Source organism: Anomaloglossus baeobatrachus, chromosome 8 (genome assembly GCF_048569485.1).
Source record: "Anomaloglossus baeobatrachus isolate aAnoBae1 chromosome 8, aAnoBae1.hap1, whole genome shotgun sequence".
Lineage (NCBI taxonomy): Eukaryota > Metazoa > Chordata > Amphibia > Anura > Aromobatidae > Anomaloglossus > Anomaloglossus baeobatrachus.
In genome coordinates, this window is record NC_134360.1 from 54,318,832 (window position 1) to 54,344,041 (window position 25,210).

Genomic DNA, 25,210 nt, shown 5'->3' on the forward strand with positions numbered 1-25,210 from the left:
AAGCCAGGGGACACAGATAACAACACCACTACACCCCACACTCCAGGTAGGCACACCTGCTAACCAGAAATCCTTGTTGCCTCCCTCCAGGAGTCTGTGATGCACACCAGGGGGTGGGCCAGGCGGTTGGCTCCGCCCACCAAGGAGCTCACAACTCTGGAGGCAGGAAGTTACCAGGCAGATTAGCCCAGGCAGGGCTTGAGTAAAGAAGCAGTTTAGCTCAGGAGGAGCTTGAGTGAACAGCAGAGTAGCCCAGGCAGGGGCTAGAGGAAACAACCAGAAGTGAAAGTGAAGGAAAGGAAAGTGGAAAAGGAGGAAAGCAAGAAGTGGTGACAGAGCAGAGAAAAGGAGAAGCCTGAGAGCCCAGCTGTGTGTAGGGCTAGAACAGCAAGGTCAGCGACGGCGGTGACTGTCCGGAGGGGGACCGTTTGGAAGTTCCTGGAAGGACCCCGTTGGCTGTGTGCCCGGTGGTCTGGAGCAGTGTTCCGAAGGACAGTCAGCACCAGGGCAGGGGCCTCTCGGACCCCGGCAAGGCTAGGAGTCGCCCAATTTGCCGAATCCGTCAGTGAAGGGGACGCAGATCCCCCAGCAACAAAGTCCCGATTGACGGCAACAGCCCGGCCATTACCGGGGAGACACCGCCACCGCCAAGGCACCAGTTTCCCCAGGGCCAGCGCCTGCGGGCAAAGTGTAGAGCTCCTCCGGCCCAGATTGCAGTCGGGGAGCGGGTAACCGGAGGGAATCCACCGCTACCATCAGTCAAACAGGTGCAAGGAAGAGAGACGTCACCGTCACCTACCGGGAGTGCAGGTGCAGCCGTCTGTGGGACCGTCCTACCAGCCGTTGGTTTACCGTACAAACTGTGTCCGTGTCTCAGGCTGAGTGAGTACCACAGTGCCGCAAGGCATAGCGCTGCCCCCGCGTCCCTGCGCCCTCCAGGCCCTACACTTCACATCTCTTCACCGGGCCCCGGGATCACCAACCCCTACCCACGGAGGGGCGACACAACACCTGGCTGCTCCTATCACCATCCCCGGGACCCCCACACTGAGCAGCGGTGGTGCCATCACCACAACCGTGGGTGGCGTCACGAACTATAATCCCAACAAACACCCCCCTTTTCACTCACGGGCGAGGAGTGTCGCTCGAGACACCCCGGGATCTGGCCCGCAGCTCGAGCCACCAGGAGCAACTGCCGGACCCGAGCAGAAGGGGTGAGCGCGGTGTGCTGACACCCTCCTCCCCGCCCGCGACATCAGCACCAGGGCAGGGGCCTTTCGGATCCCGGCAAGGCTAGGAGTCGCCATAATTTGCCAAATCCGTCAGTGAAGGGGACGACTGTCTCCCAACAACCAAGTCCCGATTGAAGGCAACAGTCCAACCGTTACAGAGAGACACCGCCACCGCCAGGGCACCAGTTTCTCAGGGCCAGCGCCTGCGGGCAAAGAGAGGGGCTCCTTCGGCCCAGATTGAAGCCGAGGAGTGGGTAACCGGTGGGAATCCATCGCTACCAAAAAGGACTTACATAGGTGCAAGGAAAAGGGACCGTCACCGTCAACGACTGGGGAAAAGCAAGTGCAGCCGTCCATGGGAACCGTCTTTCCAGCCGTGTGTTTTACCGAGAACTGTGTCATCGTCTCAGGCTGAGTGAGTACCACAGTGCCGCAAGGCACAGAGCTGCCCCCGCGTCCCTGCTCCCACCAAGCCCTGCATCTCCCACCTCATCACTGGGCCCCGGGATCATCAACCCCTACCCACGGAGGGGCAACACAACAACTTGCTGCTCCATACCATCATTCCCGGGATCCCCATACAGAGCAGCGGTGGTGTCAACAAATCACCACAACCGTGGGTGGCGTCACGGACAATAAACTATATCCCAAAACCCAATCCCCTTTCACTCACGGGCGAGGAGCGCCGCTCGAGACCCCCGGGATCCGGCCCACCGCTCGAGCCACCACTGAGCAGCAGCAGCCGGACCCGAGCAGAGGGGTGAGCGCAGTGCTGACACCCTCCTCCCCACCCGCGACATAAGCCACATCCAGCTCTGAGAGAGGGTTGCAAGCCACATCCAGCTCTGGAAGAGGGCTGTAAGCCACATCCAGCTCTGAGAGAGGGTCGCGAGCCACATCCAGCTCTGAGAGAGGGTCGCAAGCTACATCCAGCTCTGAGAGATAGTCGCGAGTCACATCCAGATCTGAGTGAGGGCTGCAAGCCTCATTCAGCTCTGAGAGAGGGCTGCAAGCCACATCTAGCTCTGAGAGAGGGTCATGAACCACATCCAACTCTGAGAAAGGATCGCAAGCCACATGCAGCTCTGAGAGAGGGTTGCGAGTCACATCCAGCTCTAAGAAAGGCCTGCGAGCCACATCCAGCTGTGAGAGACTGTCACGAGCCCCACCTAGCTCAGAGAGAGGATCGCGAGCCCTATCCAGCTCAGAGAGGATCGCAAGCCACATCCACCTCTGAAAGAGGGTAATGAGCAATAGTCAGCTCTGAGAGAGGGTTGCTAGACACATCCAACTCTGATAGAGAGTCATGAGCCACATCCAGATCTGAGAGAATGTTGCGAGCCACATTCAGTTCTGTCAGAGGGTTTTGAGCCACATCCAGCTCTGAGAGAGGGTTGCAAGCCACATCCAGCTCTGAGAGACGATCGCAAGCCACATCCAGCTCTCATAAAGGGTTACAAGCCACATTCAGCTCTGAGAGAGGTTTGCAAGCCACATTCAGCTCTAAGAGAGAATTACAAGCCACATCCAGCTCTGAGAGAGGGTCACGAGCCACATCCAACTCTGAGAGAAGGTCACAAGCCACATCCAACTCTGAGAGAAGGTCGCAAGCCACATCCATCTCTGAGAGAGGGTCATGAGTCACATTCAGCTCTGAGAGAGGGTTGCGAGCCACATCCAGCTCTGAGGCAGGGTCGCAAGCCACATTTGACTCTGAGAGCGGCTTGCGAGCAACATTCAGCTCTGAGAGCGGGTTGGAAGCCACATTCAGCTCTGAGAGTGGGTTGCAAGCCACATACAGTAGTGCCACCCAGATCCCCATTACCGGTATCATGACAGCCAAAGCTTTTCCACAGAAATCACACCAACAATACCTCCATTCAGATCTGCTCTTCTATGTGGGGCTAAACACAAAAGTTGCCATCTGGAGACCTGCTCTTCATAGCCGTTTGCTAGACCAGGTGCTAATGCACCAAACTGGAAGACAGCCAGGAGCCGCACACACATCACAGGCCCGCAAGCCACATGTGGCCCTCTAGCCACAGGTTAAGGACCCCTGTTATACAGTGCCTACAAGTAGTATTCAACCCCCTGCAGATTTAGCAAGTTTACACATTCGGAATTAACTTGGCATTGTGACATTTGGACTGTAGAGCAGCCTGGAAGTGTGAAATGCACTGCAGCAAAAAAGAATGTTATTTCTTTTTTTATTTTTTTTTTTTAAATTGTGAAAAGTTTATTCAGAGGGTCATTTATTATTCAACCCCTCAAACCACAAGAATTCTGTTTGGTTCCCCTAAAGTATTAAGAAGTATTTCAGGCACAAAGAACAATGAGCTTCACATGGCCTGGACAGCCTTTGAAAGTTTCCACCCGTGCCGAGGCCAGGCTTGTCTGAAGAGTCAAGGCTAACCCAAGGACAACAAGGAAGGAGCTCCGGGAAGATCTCATGGCAGTGGGGACATTGGTTTCAGTCAATACCATAAGTAACGTGCTCCACCGCAATGGTCTCCGTTCCAGACGAGCCCATAAGGTACCTTTACTTTCAAAGCGTCATGTCAAGGCTCGTCTACAGTTTGCTCATGATCACTTGGAGGACTCTGAGACAGACTGGTTCGAGGTTCTCTGTTCTGATGAGACCAAGATCGAGATCTTTGGTGCCAACCACACACGTGACGTTTGGAGACTGGATGGCACTGCATACGACCCCAAGAATACCATCCCTACAGTCAAGCATGGTGGTGGCAGCATCATGCTGTGGGGCTGTTTCTCAGCCAAGGGGCCTGGCCATGTGGTCCGCATCCCTGGGAATATGGATAGCACGGCCTACCTGGAGATTTTGGCCAAAAACCTCCTCTCCTCCATCAAGGATCTTAAGATGGGTCGTCATTTCATCTTCCAACAAGACAACGACCCAAAGCACACAGCCAAGAAAACCAAGGCTTGGTTCAAGAGGGAAAAAATCAAGGTGTTGCAGTGGCCTAGTCAGTCTCCTGACCTTAACCCAATTGAAAACTTGTGGAAGGAGCTCAAGATTAAAGTCCATATGAGACACCCAAAGAACCTAGATAACTTGGAGAAGATCTGCATGGAGGAGTGGGCCAAGATAACTCCAGAGACCTGTGCCGGCCTGATCAGGTCTTATAAAAGACGATTATTAGCTGTAATTGCAAACAAGGGTTATTCCACAAAATATTAAACCTAGGGGTTGAATAACAATTGACCCACACTTTTATGTTGAAAATTTATTAAAATTTAACTGAGCAACATAACTTGTTGGTTTGTAAGATTTATGCATCTGTTAATAAATCCTGCTCTTGTTTGAAGTTTGCAGGCTCTAACTTATTTGCATCTTATCAAACCTGCTAAATCTGCAGGGGGTTGAATACTACTTGTAGGCACTGTATATAATGCTCTTGTCGTGAACTGGATACCTGCCAGGGCAGTAGATCTCCTTCTCCACAGGCGGTGGACCTCTCTGCAGGGCTCAGACAGTGCAGGAGGTTGTGAAGAGCATAAGCAAAGGCATAAACTGCAATGTAAGCCTGGAAGGTGTAACTCAAATCCCCCAGCTCAAACAGCGACTCCACCTTATCCTCCAAATCTTCATGCCCACTGCAAATCGCTACATCTCCTGTGCCAGGAGGAGCATTGGAGGACCAGCTACAATTGAATGCCACCTCCCAAAACTGCTTTATGTAGATGTCATTGAGGTATTTATTTGGATGGATTTTTTGGAGATAACTGTCAAACTGGGGCAGAGGCTCGCTATGAAGGACAAGACCAATGGAGCCATTCAGTAGTTTTGAAGTTCCTTCTGAGAACATGCCTGGGATGAAGGTGAAGCTCAGGGTGTAGATCCAGATCTTGCCCTTTGCCCCGTCCTCTGCTATCATGTCCAGAAGAGGCTTCACGTGCATTTCCTCACTATACACAACAACCGCCATTGTGGTAGAGTTCATGACGATGTCATATATCTTCCTGATCCTCTCCATGGAGTATCGGTAATGGATCTTCTCCAGGAAAGCCACGCAGCCCTGGTTACGACTTATCTCTTCTTTCAAGTTTTGCCCTTCTATTGCCCCCAGGTCATCATCTCTGGTCAAGATGCCTACCCATGTCCATCCAAGATGCTTCAGAAGCTGAGAGATGGCTTTATTCTGGATGTTCTCATTGGGTACTGTGCGCAGAAACGTGGGGAACTGGTGTCTGTCACCTAAGTCCGGATCAAAAGCTCCAAAACTGATCTGAAAATTTAGAAAAGAGAAAACGTCCAAATGAGTGAATGCAGAGATGATGTTACGCCCCTGCGCCCCAAATACACTAGTGCCTCCCACTATGTCCCCCCCACCATTGCCGCCTGACGTTCATTATATTAGAGCCTATTATACAAAAAGGTGAGCTGTGATATCACCTATTGTGAATGGTGAATCTTGTGTTATTCACTGTATATAAAAGTGTTATCAGTCATTGAACAGTAGGGGGAGGAGGTGAACTGTGACCTTTTGTAAATGGTGGATCTTGTATTATCCACTGTATATAGAGGCATTATCAATCATTGTACAGGAGGAGAAGGTGAGCTGTAACATCTTCTTATATGAATGGTGGATCTTGTGTTATAGTCATATGAAAAAGTTTGTGCACCCCTATTAATGTTAACCTTTTTTCTTTATAACAATTTGGGTTTTTGCAACAGCTATTTCAGTTTCATATATCTAATAAATGATGGACTGAGTAATATTTCTGGATTGAAATGAGGTTTATTGTACTAACAGAAAATGTGCAAACTGCATTTAAACAAAATTTGACTGGTGCAAAAGTATGGGCACCCTTATCAATTTCTTGATTTGAACACTCCTAACTACTTTTTACTGACTTACTAAAGCACTAAATTGGTTTTGTAACCTCATTGAGCCTTGAACTTCATAGGCAGGTGTATCCAATCATGAGAAAAGGTATTTAAGGTGGCCACTTGCAAGTTGTTCTCCTATTTGAAGCTCCTATGAAGAGTGGCATCATGGGCTCCTCAAAACAACTCTCAAATGATCTGAAAACAAAGATTATTCAACATAGTTGTTCAGAGGAAGGTACAAAAAGTTGTCTCAGAGATTTAAACTGTCAGTTTCCACTGTGAGGAACATAGTAAGGAAATGTAAGAACACAGGTACAGTTCTTGTTAAGCCCAGAAGTGGCAGGCCAAGAAAAATATCAGAAAGGCAGAGAAGAAGAATGGTGAGAACAGTCAAGGACAATCCACAGACCACCTCCAAAGACCTGCAGCATCATCTTGCTGCAGATGGTGTCAATGTGCATCGGTCAACAATACAGCGCACGTTGCACAAGGAGAAGCTGTATGGGAGAGTGATGCGAAAGAAGCCGTTTCTGCAAGCACGCCACAAACAGAGTCGCCTGAGGTATGCAAAAGCACATTTGGACAAGCCAGTTACATTTTGGACGAAGGTCCTGTGGACTAATGAATCAAAGATTGAGTTGTTTGGTCATACAAAAAGGCGTTATGCATGGAGGCAAAAAACACGGCATTCCAAGAAAAGCACTTGCTACCCACAGTAAAATTTGGTGGAGGTTCCATCATGCTTTGGGGCTGTGTGGCCAATGCCGGCACCGGGAATCTTGTTAAAGTTGAGGGTCGCATGGATTCAACTCAGTATCAGCAGATTCTTGACAATAATGTGCAAGAATCAGTGACGAAGTTGAAGTTACGCAGGGGATGGATATTTCAGCAAGACAATGATCCAAAACACCGCTCCAAATCTACTCAGGCATTCATGCAGAGGAACAATTACAATATTCTGGAATGGCCATCCCAGTCCCCAGACCTGAATATCATTGAAAATCTGTGGGATGATTTGAAGCGGCGGTCCATGCTCGGCGACCATCAAACTTAACTGAACTGGAATTGTTTTGTAAACAGGAATGGTCAAATATACCTTCATCCAGGATCCAGGAACTCATTAAAAGCTACAGGAAGTGACTAGAGGCTGTTATTTTTGCAAAAGGAGGATCTACAAAATATTAATGTCACTTTTATGTTGAGGTGCCCATACTTTTGCAACGGTCAAATTTTGTTTAAATGCGGATTGCACATTTTCTGTTAGTACAATAAACCTCATTTCAATCCAGAAATATTACTCAGTCCATCAGTTATTAGATATATGAAACTGAAATAGCAAAAACCCAGATTGTTATAAAGAAAAAAGGTTAACATTAATAGGGGTGCCCAAACTTTTTCATATGACTGTATTATAATTCACCCCAAAAGTACTTCAGATAGTATAATGCACACCTCATAGTCGTTCATATACTAAAATGCACCCCATAGTCCTCCATATCGTACAATGGGACACATAGTCCTCCATATATTATAATTCCCCCCAAAAGTACTCCAAATAGTATAATGCATACCCCACAGTCCTTCATACACTAGAATGCACCCCATAGTCATCCATATAGTATTATGGCCATTGTACTGTGTACTCACTGCTGCTTATTGAGAGGTCTGCAGCTGCACACATCTCAGCACAGCGGGTGCGCAGTAGTGACATTATCATAAGAGGACAGACACAGCAGGAAAATTATTGAGGAGGGAACTGAGCGCTCCCTCTATTATCATTGGTTTCAACTGTATCAGTATCTAGAATCCCAATACAGTTTAGAGTGTGATGCCAGGCAAGGAGGAACTGGTGTTGGGGCGGCACCAGGACCCCTGACTAACTGGCCCTAAAATGGCATTCTGATCTGCCGCCATTGGCGATACGCCACTGTCTCTGACATAACCTATTGTGAATGGTGGATCCTGTATTATCTACTGTATATACAAGTGTTATCAGTCATTGTACAGGAGGAGGTGAGCTGTGACATCACGTATGTGTATAGATGTGTTACCTTTTATTGTAATACTTCCAGGTGTAATAAGGAAACTGCTGTAAACTCTTCTTGAAATTTAGGATGTGTGAGTTTAAAAAAGCCCCAGTGGCCACTGTGAAAATTGCAAAAAAGTGTGTGTGTTTTTAAAGGGAATCTGTCTGAAGGTTTTTGCTATGCAATCCGAGGACAGCATGCTGTAAGGGTTAAAATGTAGAATTCAGGGCTACCTCTATTGTCAAAATCTGTGATGTCGTTTATGTGCGATGCTTGTTTTAGTAGCAGGACCTTATCATTGCTATGACTAGCTGGCTCATGCCATGTTGTCTGACACGCCACCTCCTCTGATCGGCACCTCACTGTCAATGTACAATGTCTATAGAGAGGCTAATGTGGGCAGGGACAGCTCTCTCAGCTCCGCTACATGGCTAAATCTAAAATCTCTGATTGTGTCAGAACTGCTGCAGCCAGTAATATAAGTGATACATCATTGGATTCAGAATCTCTTTGTCTATATTATGCGGCTCTCAGATGAGGTAGCAAAAACCTACTGACAGATTCCCTTTAATAAAGATTGTGATATGAAAATATAAAAAAAACACTGCCAATAAAAAAAAAATGTAACAAACAAATCTAATATAACTAATAGGTATTTTTTTTTAACAACATATTCGCTTTAAGGTTTTAAGGCTTCAAGAGCATTCCATGTTGGAGATATTGCGGAAGAAGACCTCCAGGAGTGACCTGAGTCCTCCCAACCAGGACCTGGTGTTTGTGTTGCCAGACTATGGAGGTGTCGATACAACGCATCCACCCCAGCCTTTCCTACCATCCTATAGACCCACAGAGCTTTACCTGAGGGTAATGGCACGGACCTAGGATCCTGGCGATGGGGATGGACAAGGTAGACATGGAATCTCCTACAATCCCGGCCAGGAATGGATCCTTCCAGCTAGGACTGGACTCATAATCAGAACTCATCTCCTCCCAGAGAAGCATCAAGGTGGCCTGGAGGGCTCTGGCCTCGGATACACAAGAGTCAAAGATATTAAACCCCAGGGTGAGGTTCGGCAGGAGATGAATATTCTCATTAATCTCTTCTATGGCGAACACGATGGCAAGAACGTCTCTGTAATATCTGATAAGAAAACTGGAGAAGACAACGTGACTTTAATAAACACACATCATACATACTAGGTATACATCCATAGTGGATACATTGAGTCTTAGAACATTAGCAAACTCCGCCTGCACTAAAAGCTGGAATATGTGAGTTACCTTTTCTTAAAGGGGCAGCCACATACGGGATATGGCCAGGTAACATTACAAGGTCAGCTGAGATCATTACTGCTCAGCGAATATCACTTTATACAAAATAAGGAAGAGCTTTCTATCATACAATAATAAAAATGATCATTTCATTAAATCTTTTTACTTTCCTTTTTCTCCTCTCTAATTTAAGTGTTGCAATTGGGGCGAGCTTTAAAGTTTGGGATCCAAATATTCCATGTTTCTGTATAAATTTTATGTAAATCTATGTCAGATTTTAACAAAAGTAGATAAAGTGAACTAAATCAAACAAAATATTGCATTTTTTTGTTTTTAATTGAGGAAAATTATTCGATATACCGTACTAAGTTAATATAATTGCTCCTGTAGTAAAAATCCATAGTCTCATTGCGCTTACAGTAAATAATCCATAGTCTCACTGGTTGAACAGTAAAGAATCCATTGTCTCACTACTCATACAGTAAATAATCCATAAACTCACTGCTCTCACAGTAAATAATCCAGAGTCTCATTGCTCTTACAGTAAAGAGTACATAATCTTGCTGATGTCATATTAACAAATCAATAGTCTTACTGCTGTCCTAGTAAAGAATACATAGACTCTCTGCTGGTAAAGAATCTATAATCTCACTGCTCTCACAGTATAGAATTTATAGACTCACAGCTCTCACAGTAAAGATTCTATAGTCTCATTGCTCATACAGTAAAGAATCCATAGTTTCACTGCTCATACAGTAAAGAATCAATAGTATTACTGCTCTTACAGTAAAGAATACATAGTCTCACTGCTTGTACAGTAATAAAATCCATAATCTTGCTGCTTTTACAGTAAAGAATACACAGTCTCATTGCTCTTACAGTAAAGAATCCATATTCCCACAGCTCATACAGTAAATAATTCATATTATCACTGCTTGTACAGTAAAAAATCAATATTTTTACAACTCTTACATTAAAGAATTCATAGTCTGACTGCTTTTATAGAAACAAATCACTATCTGTGATTATGATTAAACCTTTTAGAGGATGCACCTAATACTCATCGCAGGCCTAGGTGTAATGATCACTATACAGATCTCTGCACTGTCCCTTCTTATATTTGTACATTGCAATAAGATCTCCTCTAAGACTTCATGTTTCCCAACAGAAAGTTTGATAACCCGTAGATCCCCCTTTCCCTTAATAACCTTGGTCGCCCTTCTTTGCACCCGCTCTTTTTCAGATCTGTCCTTATACACAGGGACTCAGTACAGTACACAATGTTCTAAGTGTAACCGCACTAGTGACGGAGCCCTAACTATGTTCTTGTCATCGGCATCTCTGTCTCTTTTAATTCATCCCATTATTTTATTACCTTTAGCAGCAGCTGCCTGGCTCTGGTCACTAAAGTTGAATTTGCCGTCCAATCATACACCCAAGTCTTTTTCTCATATGTCTGTGAGGCGTAAAAGTATGTGAACCTTAAGAATCAGCAGATAATATGAAGTTGACTTTAGAGTCTTGTGTTTTCAATCAATGGGATGCCTTATCAGCTGGGAGTGGGTGACCTTTTTTCTCTAAAGGACAGGGATCTAGCAAATCCTGATCTTCACAACACACGTTTGTGGAAGTCAATGACATGAACAAAGGATATTTCTAAGGACCTTGGAAGAAAAGCTGTGGATGCTCATAAGACTGCAAAGAGGTTACAAGACCATCACTAAGGGTACCTTCACACTTTAGCGATGCAGCAGCGATCCGACCAGCGATCTGACCTGGTCAGGATCGCTGCTGCATCGCTACATGGTCGCTGGTGAGCTGTCAAACAGGCAGATCTCACCAGCGACCAGTGAACAGCCCCCAGCCAGCAGCGACGTGCAAGCGACGCTGCGCTTGCACGGAGCCGGCGTCTGGAAGCTGCGGACACTGGTAACTAAGGTAAACATCGGGTATGGTTACCCGATGTTTACATTAGTTACCAGCGCACACCGCTTAGCTGTGTGTGCAGGGAGCAGGGAGCCGCGCACACTGAGCGCTGGCTCCTTGCTCTCCTAGCTACAGAACACATCGGGTTAATTAACCCGATGTGTACAGCAGCTACATGTGCAGAGAGCCGGAGCCGGCAGCACAGGCAGCGTGAGAGCTGCGGAGGCTGGTAACTAAGGTAAATATCGGGTAACCACCTTGGTTACCCGATGTTTATCTTAGTTACCAGCCTCCGCAGCTGTCAGACGCCGGCTCCTGCTCCCTGCTCGCTTCATTTGTCGCTCTCTCGCTGTCACACACAGCGATCTGTGTGTCACAGCGGGAGAGCGCCTTTGAAGAAAACGAACCAGGGCTGTGTGTAACGAGCAGCGATCTCGCAGTAGGGGCCAGATCGCTGCTCATTGTCACACACAGCGAGATCGCTAATGAGGTCACTGCTGCGTCACAAAAAGCGTGACTCAGCAGCGATCTCGGCAGCGATCTCGCTGTGTGTGAAGCACCCCTAAAGAGTTTGGACTCCACCAATCCACAGATTGTGTTCGAATGGAGGAATTTCCTCAGGAACAGTCAACCAACAAAAGTCCCTTGAAGAGTATAAAAAAAGATAACATAGTCCTCAGGGTCACAAAGGAACCCAAGATATGTTCTAAGATACAAAAGGCCTCAATTTCATTAGCTAATGTTACTGTTCATGAATCTACCAACAGGAGGACACTGAACATCTAGGTCTGCAATGAGAAAGTCCTTCCAAAAGAACATTGTTGCCCTCTGCAGTTTGCTGACAATCATGTGGACAAGTCAGAAGCTATTGGAACAATGATTTGTAGACAAAGAAAGAAAAACATCTGCACTTCAGCATAAACCTCCAAACTTCTGACTTATGTTGGTGGTGGTATCAGGGTTGGGCCAGTATTGCTGCCGCTGAGCCAGGACAGCTGCCATCATTGATGGAACAATGAATTCTAAGTTATATCAGCAAATTCTAAAGGCAAATACCAGGACGTCTGTCCATGAGCTGAATCTGAGGAAGACATGGGTAATACAGCAAGAAAAAGACCCAAAGTCACAAGTCATTCTACAAAAGAATGGTCAAAGAAGAAGAAAGGTAGAGTTATGGAACAGCCGAGTCACAGTCCTGACCTTAACCCTATAGAAATGTTGTGTAAGGACCTGAAACAAGCAGCTCAGGGTGGGAATCCACCCACTAACATAGTGGGGGGGAGCTGATTTATATAGAGGAGCGGGCTCAAACTCCTCCATCTGATGTGCAGGAATAATCATAAATTAGCGGGAACATATAAATTGTTGCACCAGATACTAAGAGTGAAGGGTTGACATACTTTACCACTCATAGACATGTGATATTGGATCATTTTCCACATTAAAAAAAATACTAAATCTAATAATTTTGACTCATTTGTTGGATTGGGATCTTTATCTAGTTTTAGGACTTGTGTGGAAATCTTATGTAGTTTTAAGTCAAAATGTATGCACAAAAATATGGATTCAAGCAATACTGTAGATAGTTACTGTGTTTTGGTATTAAGACTTTGAGTTTGTCTGTGCACAGCTGTCTGTCTCCAGTCTTCAGGACGTCTGCTTGCTGCTTCCAGTTCTTCTGCTACCTGTCTGCCTCCAGCCTCCAGTACTTCTACTACCTGTCTGCCTGCAGCTTACAGTACTTTTGCTACATGTCTGCCTCCAGCCTCCAGTACTTTTGCTACCTGTCTGCCTGCAACCTCCAGTACTTCTGGTACCTGTCTGCCTGCAGCTTCCAGTACTTCTGCTACCTGTCTGCCTGCAGCCTCCAGTACTTCTGCTACCTGTCTGCCTGCAGCCTCCAGTACTTCTGCTACCTGTCTGCCTGCAGCTTCCAGTACTTCTGCTACCTGTCTGCCTGCAGCCTCCAGTACTTCTGCTATCTGTCTGCCGCCCCCTCCAGTGCTTCTGCTACCTGTCTGCCTGCAGCTTCCAGTACTTCTGCTAACTGTCTGCCTGCAGCTTCCAGTATGTCTGCTACCTGTCTGCCTGCAGCTTCCAGTACTTCTTCTGTCTCCTGTCTGCCTATAGCTTCCAGTACTTCTTCAATCTGTCTCCTGTCTGCCTACAGCTTCCAGTACTTTTGCTACCTATCTCCTGTCTGCCTGCCTCTTCTAGTACTTCTGCTACCTGTCTCCTGTCTGCCTGCCTCTTCCAGTACTTCTGCTACCTGTATGCCTGCAGTCTCCAGTCCCTCAGCTATCTGTGTCCTGTGTGCCCCACCCATCTGCTGCCCACCTGGACCTTGGGTTTTGAGGATCAACCCCAACTACTCAACCTAACAGAAAAAAGATAATAGATAGATAGATAGATAGATAGGTGATAAATACATTATTGCTCTATTCCTATGATTTCTCCATCATTTATCTTTGCGATCTCTTACTCTTCGCACGTTGCAGCCTCTGGTTTCTCGTTGTACGTCTCGTACTGTTGGTTGATAGTGGAATGGATGAGAGTGATGACTCCGAGGATGATGTCTCCCCGGGAGGAGAAGGATTTAATGCTTTCCTTTTCCAGGTGACATCGGTTTTGTGCAGATTCTTGGACAACTACGATAAGTGCTAGAAAAACCAGGATCTTCGATAACCTCATTGGAAGGTCAGAGACGTGACAGTGAATGATTAGACTCATGTGTGTGACCACCGGGAGGAGCGGCACCTCCATCCACAGTGAGCAGCGGCGCCTCACTTATATCTCCTCCTCCATGGTTGTCTGAGTACTTGCCGTGTGACAGGATAATTGAAGTGTTCTAATGGGATAATTGTGGAAAATTGATTAAATTATTCTGCGTCTGTTTCCAATCAACTCATATTCCTGGTGGATCAGGCGAAACCTCCTGTGAAACGTCCAATTCTCTCGTCTTCCAGGACAATTTTGGGCCGTCATTTTGTAAGAAGTCACATTAGCAACTGCTCGGGAGACTCATTATATCCATATATCTGGGGGATTTGTTGTAAAGCATCAGATTTGTTTTTGGTGAGATTTTCAAGGACACAGACGTGCGAAATGATGAAAGAGGCAGAATGACGTCCGCCCCTGAGGACCTTGTCGACCTCCTTCATGGTCATGGTCATTCATACTGGCATCTGTTGACAACCACGACCCCTGGAGGTGATTAGAAATGTAAATATGCGAATAACGTGCCAAGTATTCATGTGATGTTAAAAGAAATAGAAACAACGAGAACATTGTGAAAATTGTAAATTTATTAACCAGCTTCAAACAAAGGTGTAAAGACCTAAGAAATTACAGTGATAGAGTCATCTATGTTATTTTTATTGTGGTTGTTTATTTCTCACTTTTATATATTTGCTCATACCTGACCATGTAAGAGATAATCCCTCCCTGTACTTTCTGTATAAATGGTGAAGTATAGCGGTGTCACGGGGTCCAGATGACAGGACCGGGACACCTAAGCTGACCCTCTGACTGGGGAACCTTGCGCTGTCCCTCAGCTCAGAGGTACGCTAGATGGTAGCTAGGTTTGAGTCGCCAGCGTGACCCTAACTCCTGTCCAAACCCTGATGTAACTTCCCTCCCTCACCTCCACCCGAGGGATGAGCCAGGACACTAAACACAAACCCCACAGCTACACATGGACAGGGGAAAACAACTCGTACACACAGCAATCACACACAAAGAAACCACTAAATGTGCACAGGGAAAAAAAACTGGGAAGCTTCCAAACCATACAATCAGTGCACCACAGACTACTGCAGTCAGCACCAATGCTGCAGCCAACACAGCAAGTAGCATAGAGGGCTTCTCCAGCTCTTTTCACCTCCAGGCCAAGCTTCCATCTGAATGAGAATAACCGGCGCCCTCTACTGGAAGCAGAGGGTATATATAGGGACTGGGAGAGGTCCCAAACTGGAAACACCTGAAGAGGTGAATACATGCTTGCTGAAAAGGAATACAGACATTAACCCTCTCCTAGCTAAAAGAAAAAGAATACCTTTTATGTGCAGAGTCTCAAAGCAAAGATTCTCTCCTACAGGGAAACGACTGTGACAGGTGGGTGCACTTTATGGCAGCTGCAATGAATGAGAGACAGAAAAGCATCCACAGACCAATACAATATCCAGATTGAATACAGCATATCCCAGAATGACAATAGAAGGTCAAAGTATGGCAATACCATCTTGTATTATCAAGGCCCAATGCAGTCCAATAGATGCTTGCCCTCCAGTGATAACGAGATGACTGTTGACTGTGTCCAAGTCTAGACAGCAAAGTTAACCAGTGGAACAAGGAAATTAAGAAATGTCAGCCTATTGATTTTGCACTAGAAGTTCAAATGAGAGCTGCACATTTTTTTTACATTGATGACCACATACAATTTCATGTTCTGATAAGTGGAGAAAAGCCAAATCTTGAGGGTGAAAATGCTAAAGATTGTTTAGTCACCTTTCTGAAGCCAATCAGATGGTTTCTATGTTTTCTTCCCAACCTGACTTTTTGATATTAAATACTCTTTAGTGTTCATATGAGGTTTCAGGATGATAATGTGACATTTGGGGGCAAAAATACAGCAAATTAGACCAAGGGTGGATGAGAGAATGGCAAAAATCTCAACGGCCACCATATATTTGCCCTTGGTGCTGACATAGGCAGGGATGAAGGAGATCCAAACACTGGTGAAGACCAACATGCTGAATGTAATGAACTTGGTCTCATTAAATCCATCAGGAAGGTTCCGAGCCAGAAAGGCAATGACCAGGGTCAAAAGAGCCAAACATCCCAGGAATCCTAACATGATGTAGAAGAAGGTGATGGAGCCGTCCTTGCACTCTACGGTGATGACACCTTTTGTTGCCTTCATGTTGAGATCTGGAGATGATGGATACATAAGGACCCATGATATGCAGATTACACTTTGGATGCTTGAGCCAGTGAAGATCATGGAGTTGGGAATTGAGGATCCCACCCATTTTCTGAGGGAGCTGTTTGGTTTGGTGGCACTAAAGGCAATGACAACAGTAATAGTTTTGGCAAAGATACAAGAGACGCAAAGAGAAAATATAGTCCCAAATACGGCCTGTCGGATGAGGCAGGTAATGATGGAAGGGCGACCGATGAACAAGAAGGAGCAGAGGAAGCAGAAGAGCAGGGCCACCAGCAGGAGATAGCTTAGGCTCCTGTTGTTGGCCTTCACCAGTGGAGTATCCCGGAACCGTATGAAGATACAGAGAACTGAGATGGTGAGGAGCGAGCAGGCGCTGGTGATGGTGGACAACGCTATGCCCAAGGGTTCTCCATAGGAAAGAAATTCGACCACCTTCGGGATACATTTGATTCGATCCTCGTTGGACCACTGATCTTCTGGGCACCTCATGCAGTCAGTGGTATCTGATTAAACAGTGCATAATACGTAAATACAATGTATCAAGTCCATTCTAGCTCTATAATGTAACATTTATAGTATTTGTCTGCCATAGAAACATCCTATTAAGGCTAAAAGTATAGTAAAAGAAGCAGCAGCGGTAGTAATACAGTGCTAGTAAAAGTCATGGTTGTAATAGGCAACTATAGAGCCGGCATCTCTGCAGAGACGCCAACTTACTCACCTCCCCGGCCAGTTTGCGTCCTCCCCTGTACTCTCCCAGTCATCCATGTGTGCTGCTGCCTCCTTGACCTCCCGGGCCCTGTAGATGCTGCACAGGGTACCCGGTATGGCACCTAAGACGCGTGCGTGCACACCGGCCATCCTCTTAAGGGGCTGGCACGCTATTTCCAGAAAATGCCTCTCAGCCTATGGCACTATGTATTTAAGGCATCCTCTCATTAGCGAAGGTGCCTGTGCAACGCCTCTAGTTAATCGGTCAGTGTTCCAGTCTGCTACCTAGCTAGTTGTCAGGTCCTGTGCTCCTGTCCTGTTATCCCTGTGTCCGTCACCTGTCCTGGGATCAGCTCCCACAGTCCCGGTCACTGCCCTGAGAGTGGTACCTGGTGTTCGTTTCGTGGTGAGCACTTAGTTAAGCCCCTCCCATTAAAGGGTAAGCGTGGGTCCCCCCTGTGGCCCAGTAGGTCCACTAATCCCGCTCGCTGACACTACACCGGCCGTGAGCATTACAGTAACTTCTTGATAACGTGCAGCAATCTGGAGACGCCTTCGCTATCATGTAATAACTGAACTACCAAACTTTGGACTTTGCAGTAAATCAAGAAAATGAAGTCATTTTTATAAACTAAGAACGCACCGGTCTGGTTGGAAATTTCTCCATCTGAACAGGGATGGCAATCATAGCAGCAAAAGGGTTGCCCCTCTCTGGGAGCCTTCCAGAATCCTGGGCGACAACTGTCACAACACACAGATGGGGGGACCTGAAAACAAAACAGGAGACGAGTGACCTGAAAATATTATACTAATGCAGATTGTAGGGATAGTGGAAAACAGCATTTGGTAATGTGAAATCCAAATATGAATGCTGGGAGTTGTAGTCTAAGCTGGAGAATCCCAGGTCAGACACAGCTGCTGCAGAACATCAGGCAGTGTAATAAGAGTGAATAATCTGGATCCATTCACCTTCTTGTAATTCTCTCCCCATATGATCTCTTTTTCATTCAGGATGAGCTTTTCACCATTGGGGCCCCAGTCATCAAAGATTCCGACATTGACGAGTCCTCCCTTCAGATCCTGAGTCATTTGCCAATTCAGAACATCATAAAGTCCTTTCAGTTCTCCCTTTTCATCAAAGGCGACTCTCTCCCCAGCAGAGTTCAGAAAATGCACAATTTTAATGTAATGGAAAAGCTTAAAGGCAAAGAAGAGGCAGAAAAGGGTTATATTGTATCTGTAGTGAGTGCAGTGCAGGAGATACAAGGTATCAGAGGATATAACATTATATTTATGGTGAGGCGATAGAAAGGCAGGCTATACAAAGTATCAGAGAATATTACATTGTGTCTATGGTGAGTGTAGTGCAGGAGATACAATGTAATATTCTCTGATACTTTGTACCTCCTGCCTTGGACTCACTATAGATACAATTTAATATTCTCTGATACTTTGTATCTATAGTGAGTCCAGTGCAGGAGATAAAGTATCAGAGAATATTACATTGTATCTATAGTGAGTGCATGGCAGGAGATACAGGGTATCAGAGAATATTACATTGTATGTGTAGTGAGTTTAGTGCAGGAGATACAAATTATCAGAGAATATTACATTGTATTTATGGTGAGTCCAGTGAACGGGATGCAAAGTATCAGAGAATATTACATTGTATCTATTGGGAATGCATTGCAGGAGATACAATGTAATATTCTCTGATACTTTGTATCTATAGTGAGTCCAGTACAGGGGACACAAAGTATTAGAGAATATTACATTCTGTCTATAGTGAGTCCAGTGCAGGAGATACAGGGTATCAGAGAATATTACATTGTGTCTATAGTGAGTCCAGTGAAGGATATACAGGGTATCAGAGAATATTACATTCTGTCTATAGTGAGTCCAGTGCAGGAGATACAAGGTATCAGAGAATATTACATTGTGTCTATAGTGAGTCCAGTGCAGGAGATACAGGGTATCAGAGAATATTACATTGTGTCTATAGTGAGTCCAGTGCAGGAGATACAGGGTATCAGAGAATATTACATTCTGTCTATAGTGAGTCCAGTGCAGGAGATACAGGGTATCAGAGAATATTATATTCTGCCTATAGTGAGTCCAGTGCAGGAGATACAAGGTATCAGAGAATATTACATTCTGTCTATAGTGAGTCCAGTGCAGGAGATACAGGGTATCAGAGAATATTACATTCTGTCTATAGTGAGTCCAGTGCAGGAGATACAGGGTATCAGAGAATATTATATTCTGTCTATAGTGAGTCCAGTGCAGGAGATACAAGGTATCAGAGAATATTACATTCTGTCTATAGTGAGTCCAGTGCAGGAGATACAGGGTATCAGAGAATATTATATTCTGTCTATAGTGAGTCCAGTGCAGGAGATACAAGGTATCAGAGAATATTACATTCTGTCTATAGTGAGTCCAGTGCAGGAGATACAGGGTATCAGAGAATATTACATTCTGTCTATAGTGAGTCCAGTGCAGGAGATACAAGGTATCAGAGAATATTACATTGTGTCTATAGCGAGTCCAGTGCAGGAGATACAGGGTATCAGAGAATATTACATTCTGTCTATAGTGAGTCCAGTGCAGGAGATACAGGGTATCAGAGAATATTACATTCTGTCTATAGTGAGTCCAGTGCAGGAGATACAGGGTATCAGAGAATATTACATTCTGTCTATAGTGAGTCCAGTGCAGGAGATACAAGGTATCAGAGAATATTACATTCTGTCTATAGTGAGTCCAGTGCAGGAGATACAGGGTATCAGAGAATATTACATGGTATCTATGGTGAATCCAGTGCAGGAGATACAGGGTATCAGAGAATATTACATTGTGTCTATAGTGAGTCCAGTGCAGGAGATACAGGGTATCAGAGAATATTACATTGTGTCTATAGTGAGTCCAGTGCAGGAGATACAGGGTATCAGAGAATATTACATTGTGTCTATAGTGCAGGAGATACAGGGTATCAGAGAATATTACATTCTGTCTATAGTGAGTCCAGTGCAGGAGATACAAGGTATCAGAGAATATTACATTCTGTCTATAGTGAGTCCAGTGCAGGAGATACAAATTATCAGAGAATATTACATTGTGTCTATAGTGAGTCCAGTGCAGGAGATACAGGGTATCAGAGAATATTACATTCTGTCTATAGTGAGTCCAGTGCAGGAGATACAATGTGATATTCTCTGACTCTTTGTATCTCCTGTCCTAGACTCACTGTAGATAAATGTAATATTCTCTGATACTTTGTATCTACAGTGAGTCCAGTGCAGGAGATACAAATTATCAGAGAATATTACATTGTATCTATAGTAAGTCCCGTATATACTATGGCTCGTAATTGTACACTTTCTCAGCCCTTCCATACCTGCCATGGTTGGAAACTCTTGACGTTAGCACACGTGCCATTGCTGAAGGGCCCGCTCCCGCCCTGACAGGCCAGCATGTTATGTAAAGCCTGTGCCACGGCATACACAGCATTGTACACAGACACAGATAATCTGAAGTTTGTGGTGTCGTATACTGAATTGTCCACTTCAGTCAGGTTTTCTTTGCCGGTGCACCACGAGACATTGGTGGCATTAGTTATGTTGCCCACATAATTCTCCTTCCACTTACAAGGAAACACTTGTTCCCAAAACTCCTTTATGAAGATATCATTGGGATACTTTGCTGGATCTATACTATAGAGAAAGTCCTTAAACCCTGGGATGTTGGAGCTATATTTGGCCAAACCAAGGGTCCCATTAAGAACGGCCCATAGATCTTTCTGTGTAAAGACAGCGGAGGGCAACCAACTTCCCACCGCAATCCAGATTTTCCCAGAGATCTTGGCTGCATTGATGGCCTGGAAAAAAGCGATCAGCTCGGTGGCATATGCGTACAGAACAATGACGTTAGTCTTTGTTTTTTGGATGGAAGTGATGATGATATCAAGACTTTCTTTGCTCGGAGGGGTGGAGAGGGTTTTGGCAAAAGCCACACAGATTCCGTTCTTTGCCATCTCCACCTTCAGCTTCAGGCTTCCTTGGTCTCCATAGTCATTATTGGAAGACAAGATGCCAACCCAGGACCAGTTAAAGTGCTTGATCATCTGGACCACAGCGACCGGCTGAGAGTCCACGGTTTCAACTGTGCGGACAAAAGAAGGAAACTGGGTCTTATCGGCCAAGGAGGGAAGAGCAGAGGCGTAGCTGATCTGAAAAGAAAACCATGGAGATAGCCATTCAAAAGACCCCAATAAGAGGTACCAAGAATACATCAACCACATCAGCATAGACCAACAGTGAATTTTGTAGAGGTACAGATGTGGCCAACAGTGAATGTCATTAAAGTATGCTACCAAAAAACTAAAATTATTGTACAGATGCACAATATGTTGTACCTCATCGTGGTTGGAGGCCATTTTGTTTATTGAGTCTCTTGTTCAAAAAATGATAACCATCTCACTTTTTTACATATATAGCAATAGTGGAGTTCATGTATTCATTAATGGTAGTGTGCTGACACCCAGTGTGTGCATATGTCACTAAGCTATAGACGTGGCCAACCATGACTTCTGTTCACATATACAGTGCCTTGCAAAAGTATTCATACCCTGTGAACTTTTCCAAGTTTTTAACGTTATACCCACAAACTTAAATGTATTTTATGTGATATACCAACATCCCAACACAAAGTACAAGTATGTGTGAAGTGTAAAGGAATTGATACATGGTTTTCTAAAGATTTTAAAAATATAAACTTAAAAATTGTGACGTGCATTTGTGTTCAGCCCCCCTGAGTCAATACTTTGTAAGACCACCTTCCACTGTAATTACTGCTGCAGATCTTTTGGTGTAAGTCGCTACCAGCTTTGTACATCTAGAGGTGACATTTTTGCTACTTCTTCTTTGCCCACAAGCTTTCAGTGAGGTTCAATGGAGACGTCTGTGATTAGCAACTTTCAAGTCTTGTCTCATATTCTCAATGGGATTTTGGTCTGGACTGTGACTGGGCCGTTCACCTGCATGAATATGCTTTGATCTAAACCATCCATTGTAGCTCTGGTCGTTGTCCTGCTGGAAGGTGAACCTACGCTCCAGTTTCAAGTCTTTTGCAGCCTCTAACAAGTTTTTCTCCAGGATTGCCCTGTATTTAGCTCCATCCATCTTCCCATCAGCTCTAACCAGCTTCCCTGCCTCTGCTGAAGAAAAGCCTCCCCACAGCAGGATCCTGCCACCAGTTGTGTTGGTCAGCATGGTGTTTTCAGGGTGATGTGCAGTACTAGTTTTTTGGCAAACACAGTGTTTTGCCTTAAAAGTTCTACTTTGGCCTCAGCTGACCAAAGCATCTTCTTCCACATTCTAGCTGTGTCCCCTACATGGCTTTTTGCAGACTGCAAAAGGGACTTCTTATGGCTTGCTTTCTAAAATGTCTTTCTTCTTGCCACTCTTCTATAAATGCCAGATATGTGGTGTATATGACAAATAGGTGTTTTGTAGAGAGAGTCTCCCACCTGAGCCGTGATCTCTGCAGCTCCTCCAGAGTGACCATAATAAGATGTCAGTGTAGGTGGCCGGCCATGTCTGGGTAGGTTTGCAGTTGAGCGGTACTCCTTCCATTTTTGGATGATGGATTGACCAGTGCTCCATGAGATGTTCAGAGCTTGGGATATTTTTTTATAACCTAACACTACTTTACTCTTCTCCACAACTTTATCCCTGACCTGTTGGTGTGTTCATTGGTTTTCATGATGCTGATTGATCTCCAATGTTATCATACAAACCTCACAAAACAGCTGTAGTTTTACTGAGAATACATTACACATAGGTGGACTCAATTTACTAATTAGATGACTTTTGAAGACAATTAGTACCTCAGGATTTTATTTAGAGGTATCAGACTACAGGAAGTGAATACAAATGCAGTACACCCAGTACATTACCCTGTGCAGACCCCAGACTCCTCTCTAGTGCACTCAGTACATTGCCCTGTGCAGACCCCAGACTCCTCTCTAGTGCACTCAGTACATTACCCTGTACAGACCCCAGACTCCTCTCTAGTGCACTCAGTACATTGCCCTGTGCAGACCCCAGACTCCTCTCTAGTGCACTCAGTACATTACCCTGTACAGACCCCAGACTCCTCTCTAGTGCACTCAGTACATTACCCTGTGCGGACCCCAGACTCCTCTCTAGTGCACTCAGTACATTGCCCTGTGCAGACCCCAGACTCCTCTCTAGTACACACAGTACATTGCCCTGTGCAGACCCCAGACTCCTCTCTAGTACACACAGTACATTACCCTGTACAGACCCCAGACTCCTCTCTAGTGCACTCAGTACATTGCCCTGTGCAGGCCCCAGACCTCTTTCTGGTGCACACTGTACATTACCCTGTGCAGACCCCAGACTCCTCTCTAGTACACACAGTACATTGCCCTGTGCAGACCCCAGACTCCTCTCTAGTACACACAGTACATTACCCTGTACAGACCCCAGACTCCTCTCTAGTGCACTCAGTACATTGCCCTGTGCAGACCCCAGACTCCTCTCTAGTACACACAGTACATTACCCTGTACAGACCCCAGACTCCTCTCTAGTGCACTCAGTACATTGCCCTGTGCAGACCCCAGACTCCTCTCTAGTACACACAGTACATTACCCTGTACAGACCCCAGACTCCTCTCTAGTACACACAGTACATTACCCTGTACAGACCCCAGACTCCTCTCTAGTGCACTCAGTACATTACCCTGTGCAGGCCCCAAACCTCTCTCTGGTGCACACTGTACATTACCCTGTGCAGACCCCAGACTTCTCTAACGTGCATACAGTACATTGCTCTTCACAGACCCCCAGACCCCTCTCTGGTGCACACAGTACATTGCCCTGCGCAGACCTCAAAGCTTTGTCCTTCCCCTTTTTACCTGTGGAAAATATGTGAGCCCCAATATTCGAGCGATTGCAACCGACCCAGAAGATGGCGAATCTCCCACCACTGCGGATAGTTTTGGTGGTGTTGTGCGGCAGCTGTAATTTGGCACCTTGGATTGATTCCCTGAGAGATAATACATAACACTGTCTATAGCAGCCAAGTCCGAATAACAAGTGTCGTAAACCTCGTAGCCCAGCGTGACGTTCGGTATCAGCAGCGGGTTGGCATTGATTTCCTTAACGGCAAATAGCATTGCGAGGACGTACTGGTATTTCTCCATGTAAAACCTAAAGAAGAGGTGAAAAAGCAAAGATAAATCTCAGGGTTTCTATATTCTGATAATGAAGAGCCCAAAAACTAAAAAATGGCTGTAAAAGAATGTTTGAGGGCGGTAACTATGAGACCCCGTAGATTGCAGGGACAGATCGTCAGTACTACATGACACATCACGGCCGCGTCCATAATGTAAAGATAAATAAAATACAGGGTTCACTTACTTTTCGCACATGCGGGATGGCGGCTTCTCTGTAAATTTGTATGTCTGTTTGACTGTTTTTTCGTGCACAGGTATCAGGCCTCCGATGATGATCTGTCCGCCATGTTTATAAGTCGCTAATGGCGTCTCTGAGAATCGGCAGGACGGCCAAGCTTCACTCACTGGTACGAGGAGGAACTTAGTGATCCAGACAAAGAGAAGCATCATCTGAGGAGAAAACAGTAAGGTGATAGATGGATGGATGGATGGATAGATAGATGGATAGATAGATAGGCCATTGTTGTGCCTCATCCACCACCATCACCCCATGTTACAGCTGATAACGCACGGCCCCATGGTGCAAGGATCTGTACAATTCCTGGAAGCTGAAAACACCCCAATTCTTGTATGGTAGCATAGTCACCGGACAAGTCACACATTGACCAGGTTTGGGATGCTCTGGATCGGCGAATATGTGTGTTCTTGTTCCTGCCAATATCCAGCATCTTCGCAGTCACTGAAGAGGAGAGGACCAACAATCCACAGACCACAATCACCAACCTGATCAACTGGTTTTCACACCCCATCAAAACGGTAACATTGATGCCCATTTTAGAGTGGCCTTTTATTGTGGCCAGCCTAAGGCACACCTGTGCAATTATCATGCTGTCTAATCAGCATCTGGATATGTCACACCTGTGAGGTGGATGGATGATCTCCACAAAGGAGAAGAGAAGTACTCACTAAGGCCGGTTTCACACATCCGGCTTTTCGCCGGTTTGCCGGATCCGGCGCTCTCCCGTACAGACAATACAGTACAG

At 45.5% G+C, this 25,210-nt stretch overlaps 2 protein-coding genes across 2 annotated transcripts in view; both read right to left on the reverse strand.

Moving 5' to 3' along the window:
- LOC142250010 (extracellular calcium-sensing receptor-like) overlaps positions 1-14,000 on the reverse strand; it is a 28,181-nt gene extending 14,181 nt beyond the window's left edge. The window contains exons 1-3 of the mRNA XM_075322075.1: positions 13,792-14,000; positions 8,970-9,252; positions 4,667-5,479 (exon numbers count right to left, since the gene is read on the reverse strand). Of these exons, the coding sequence (XP_075178190.1) occupies positions 4,667-5,479; positions 8,970-9,252; positions 13,792-14,000 (1,305 nt within the window). The remainder of the gene's footprint in view (positions 1-4,666; positions 5,480-8,969; positions 9,253-13,791) is intronic.
- A 1,840-nt stretch (positions 14,001-15,840) lies between these two features.
- Positions 15,841-24,194, reverse strand: LOC142250011 (extracellular calcium-sensing receptor-like). Its single transcript, XM_075322076.1, has 5 exons — positions 23,907-24,194; positions 20,363-21,193; positions 17,935-18,162; positions 17,609-17,732; positions 15,841-16,757 (listed from the first exon to the last, which is right to left on the reverse strand). The coding sequence occupies exons 1-5, from the start codon at positions 24,192-24,194 to the stop codon at positions 15,841-15,843; spliced, it is 2,388 nt and encodes a 795-aa protein (XP_075178191.1).
- Between the last annotated feature and the right edge of the window lie 1,016 nt (positions 24,195-25,210).

Coding starts and splice junctions, on each gene's coding strand:
- LOC142250011 (XM_075322076.1), bottom strand. CDS start 24,194: ATGGAGAAATACCAGTACGTCCTCGCAATGCTATTTGCCGTTAAGGAA. Junction 21,194..23,906: donor GGCTCACATATTTTCCACAG/GTAAAAAGGGGA, acceptor TTTTCTTTTCAG/ATCAGCTACGCCTCTGCTCT. Junction 16,758..17,608: donor AGAAATTTCCAACCAGACCG/GTGCGTTCTTAG, acceptor CTGTTTAATCAG/ATACCACTGACTGCATGAGG.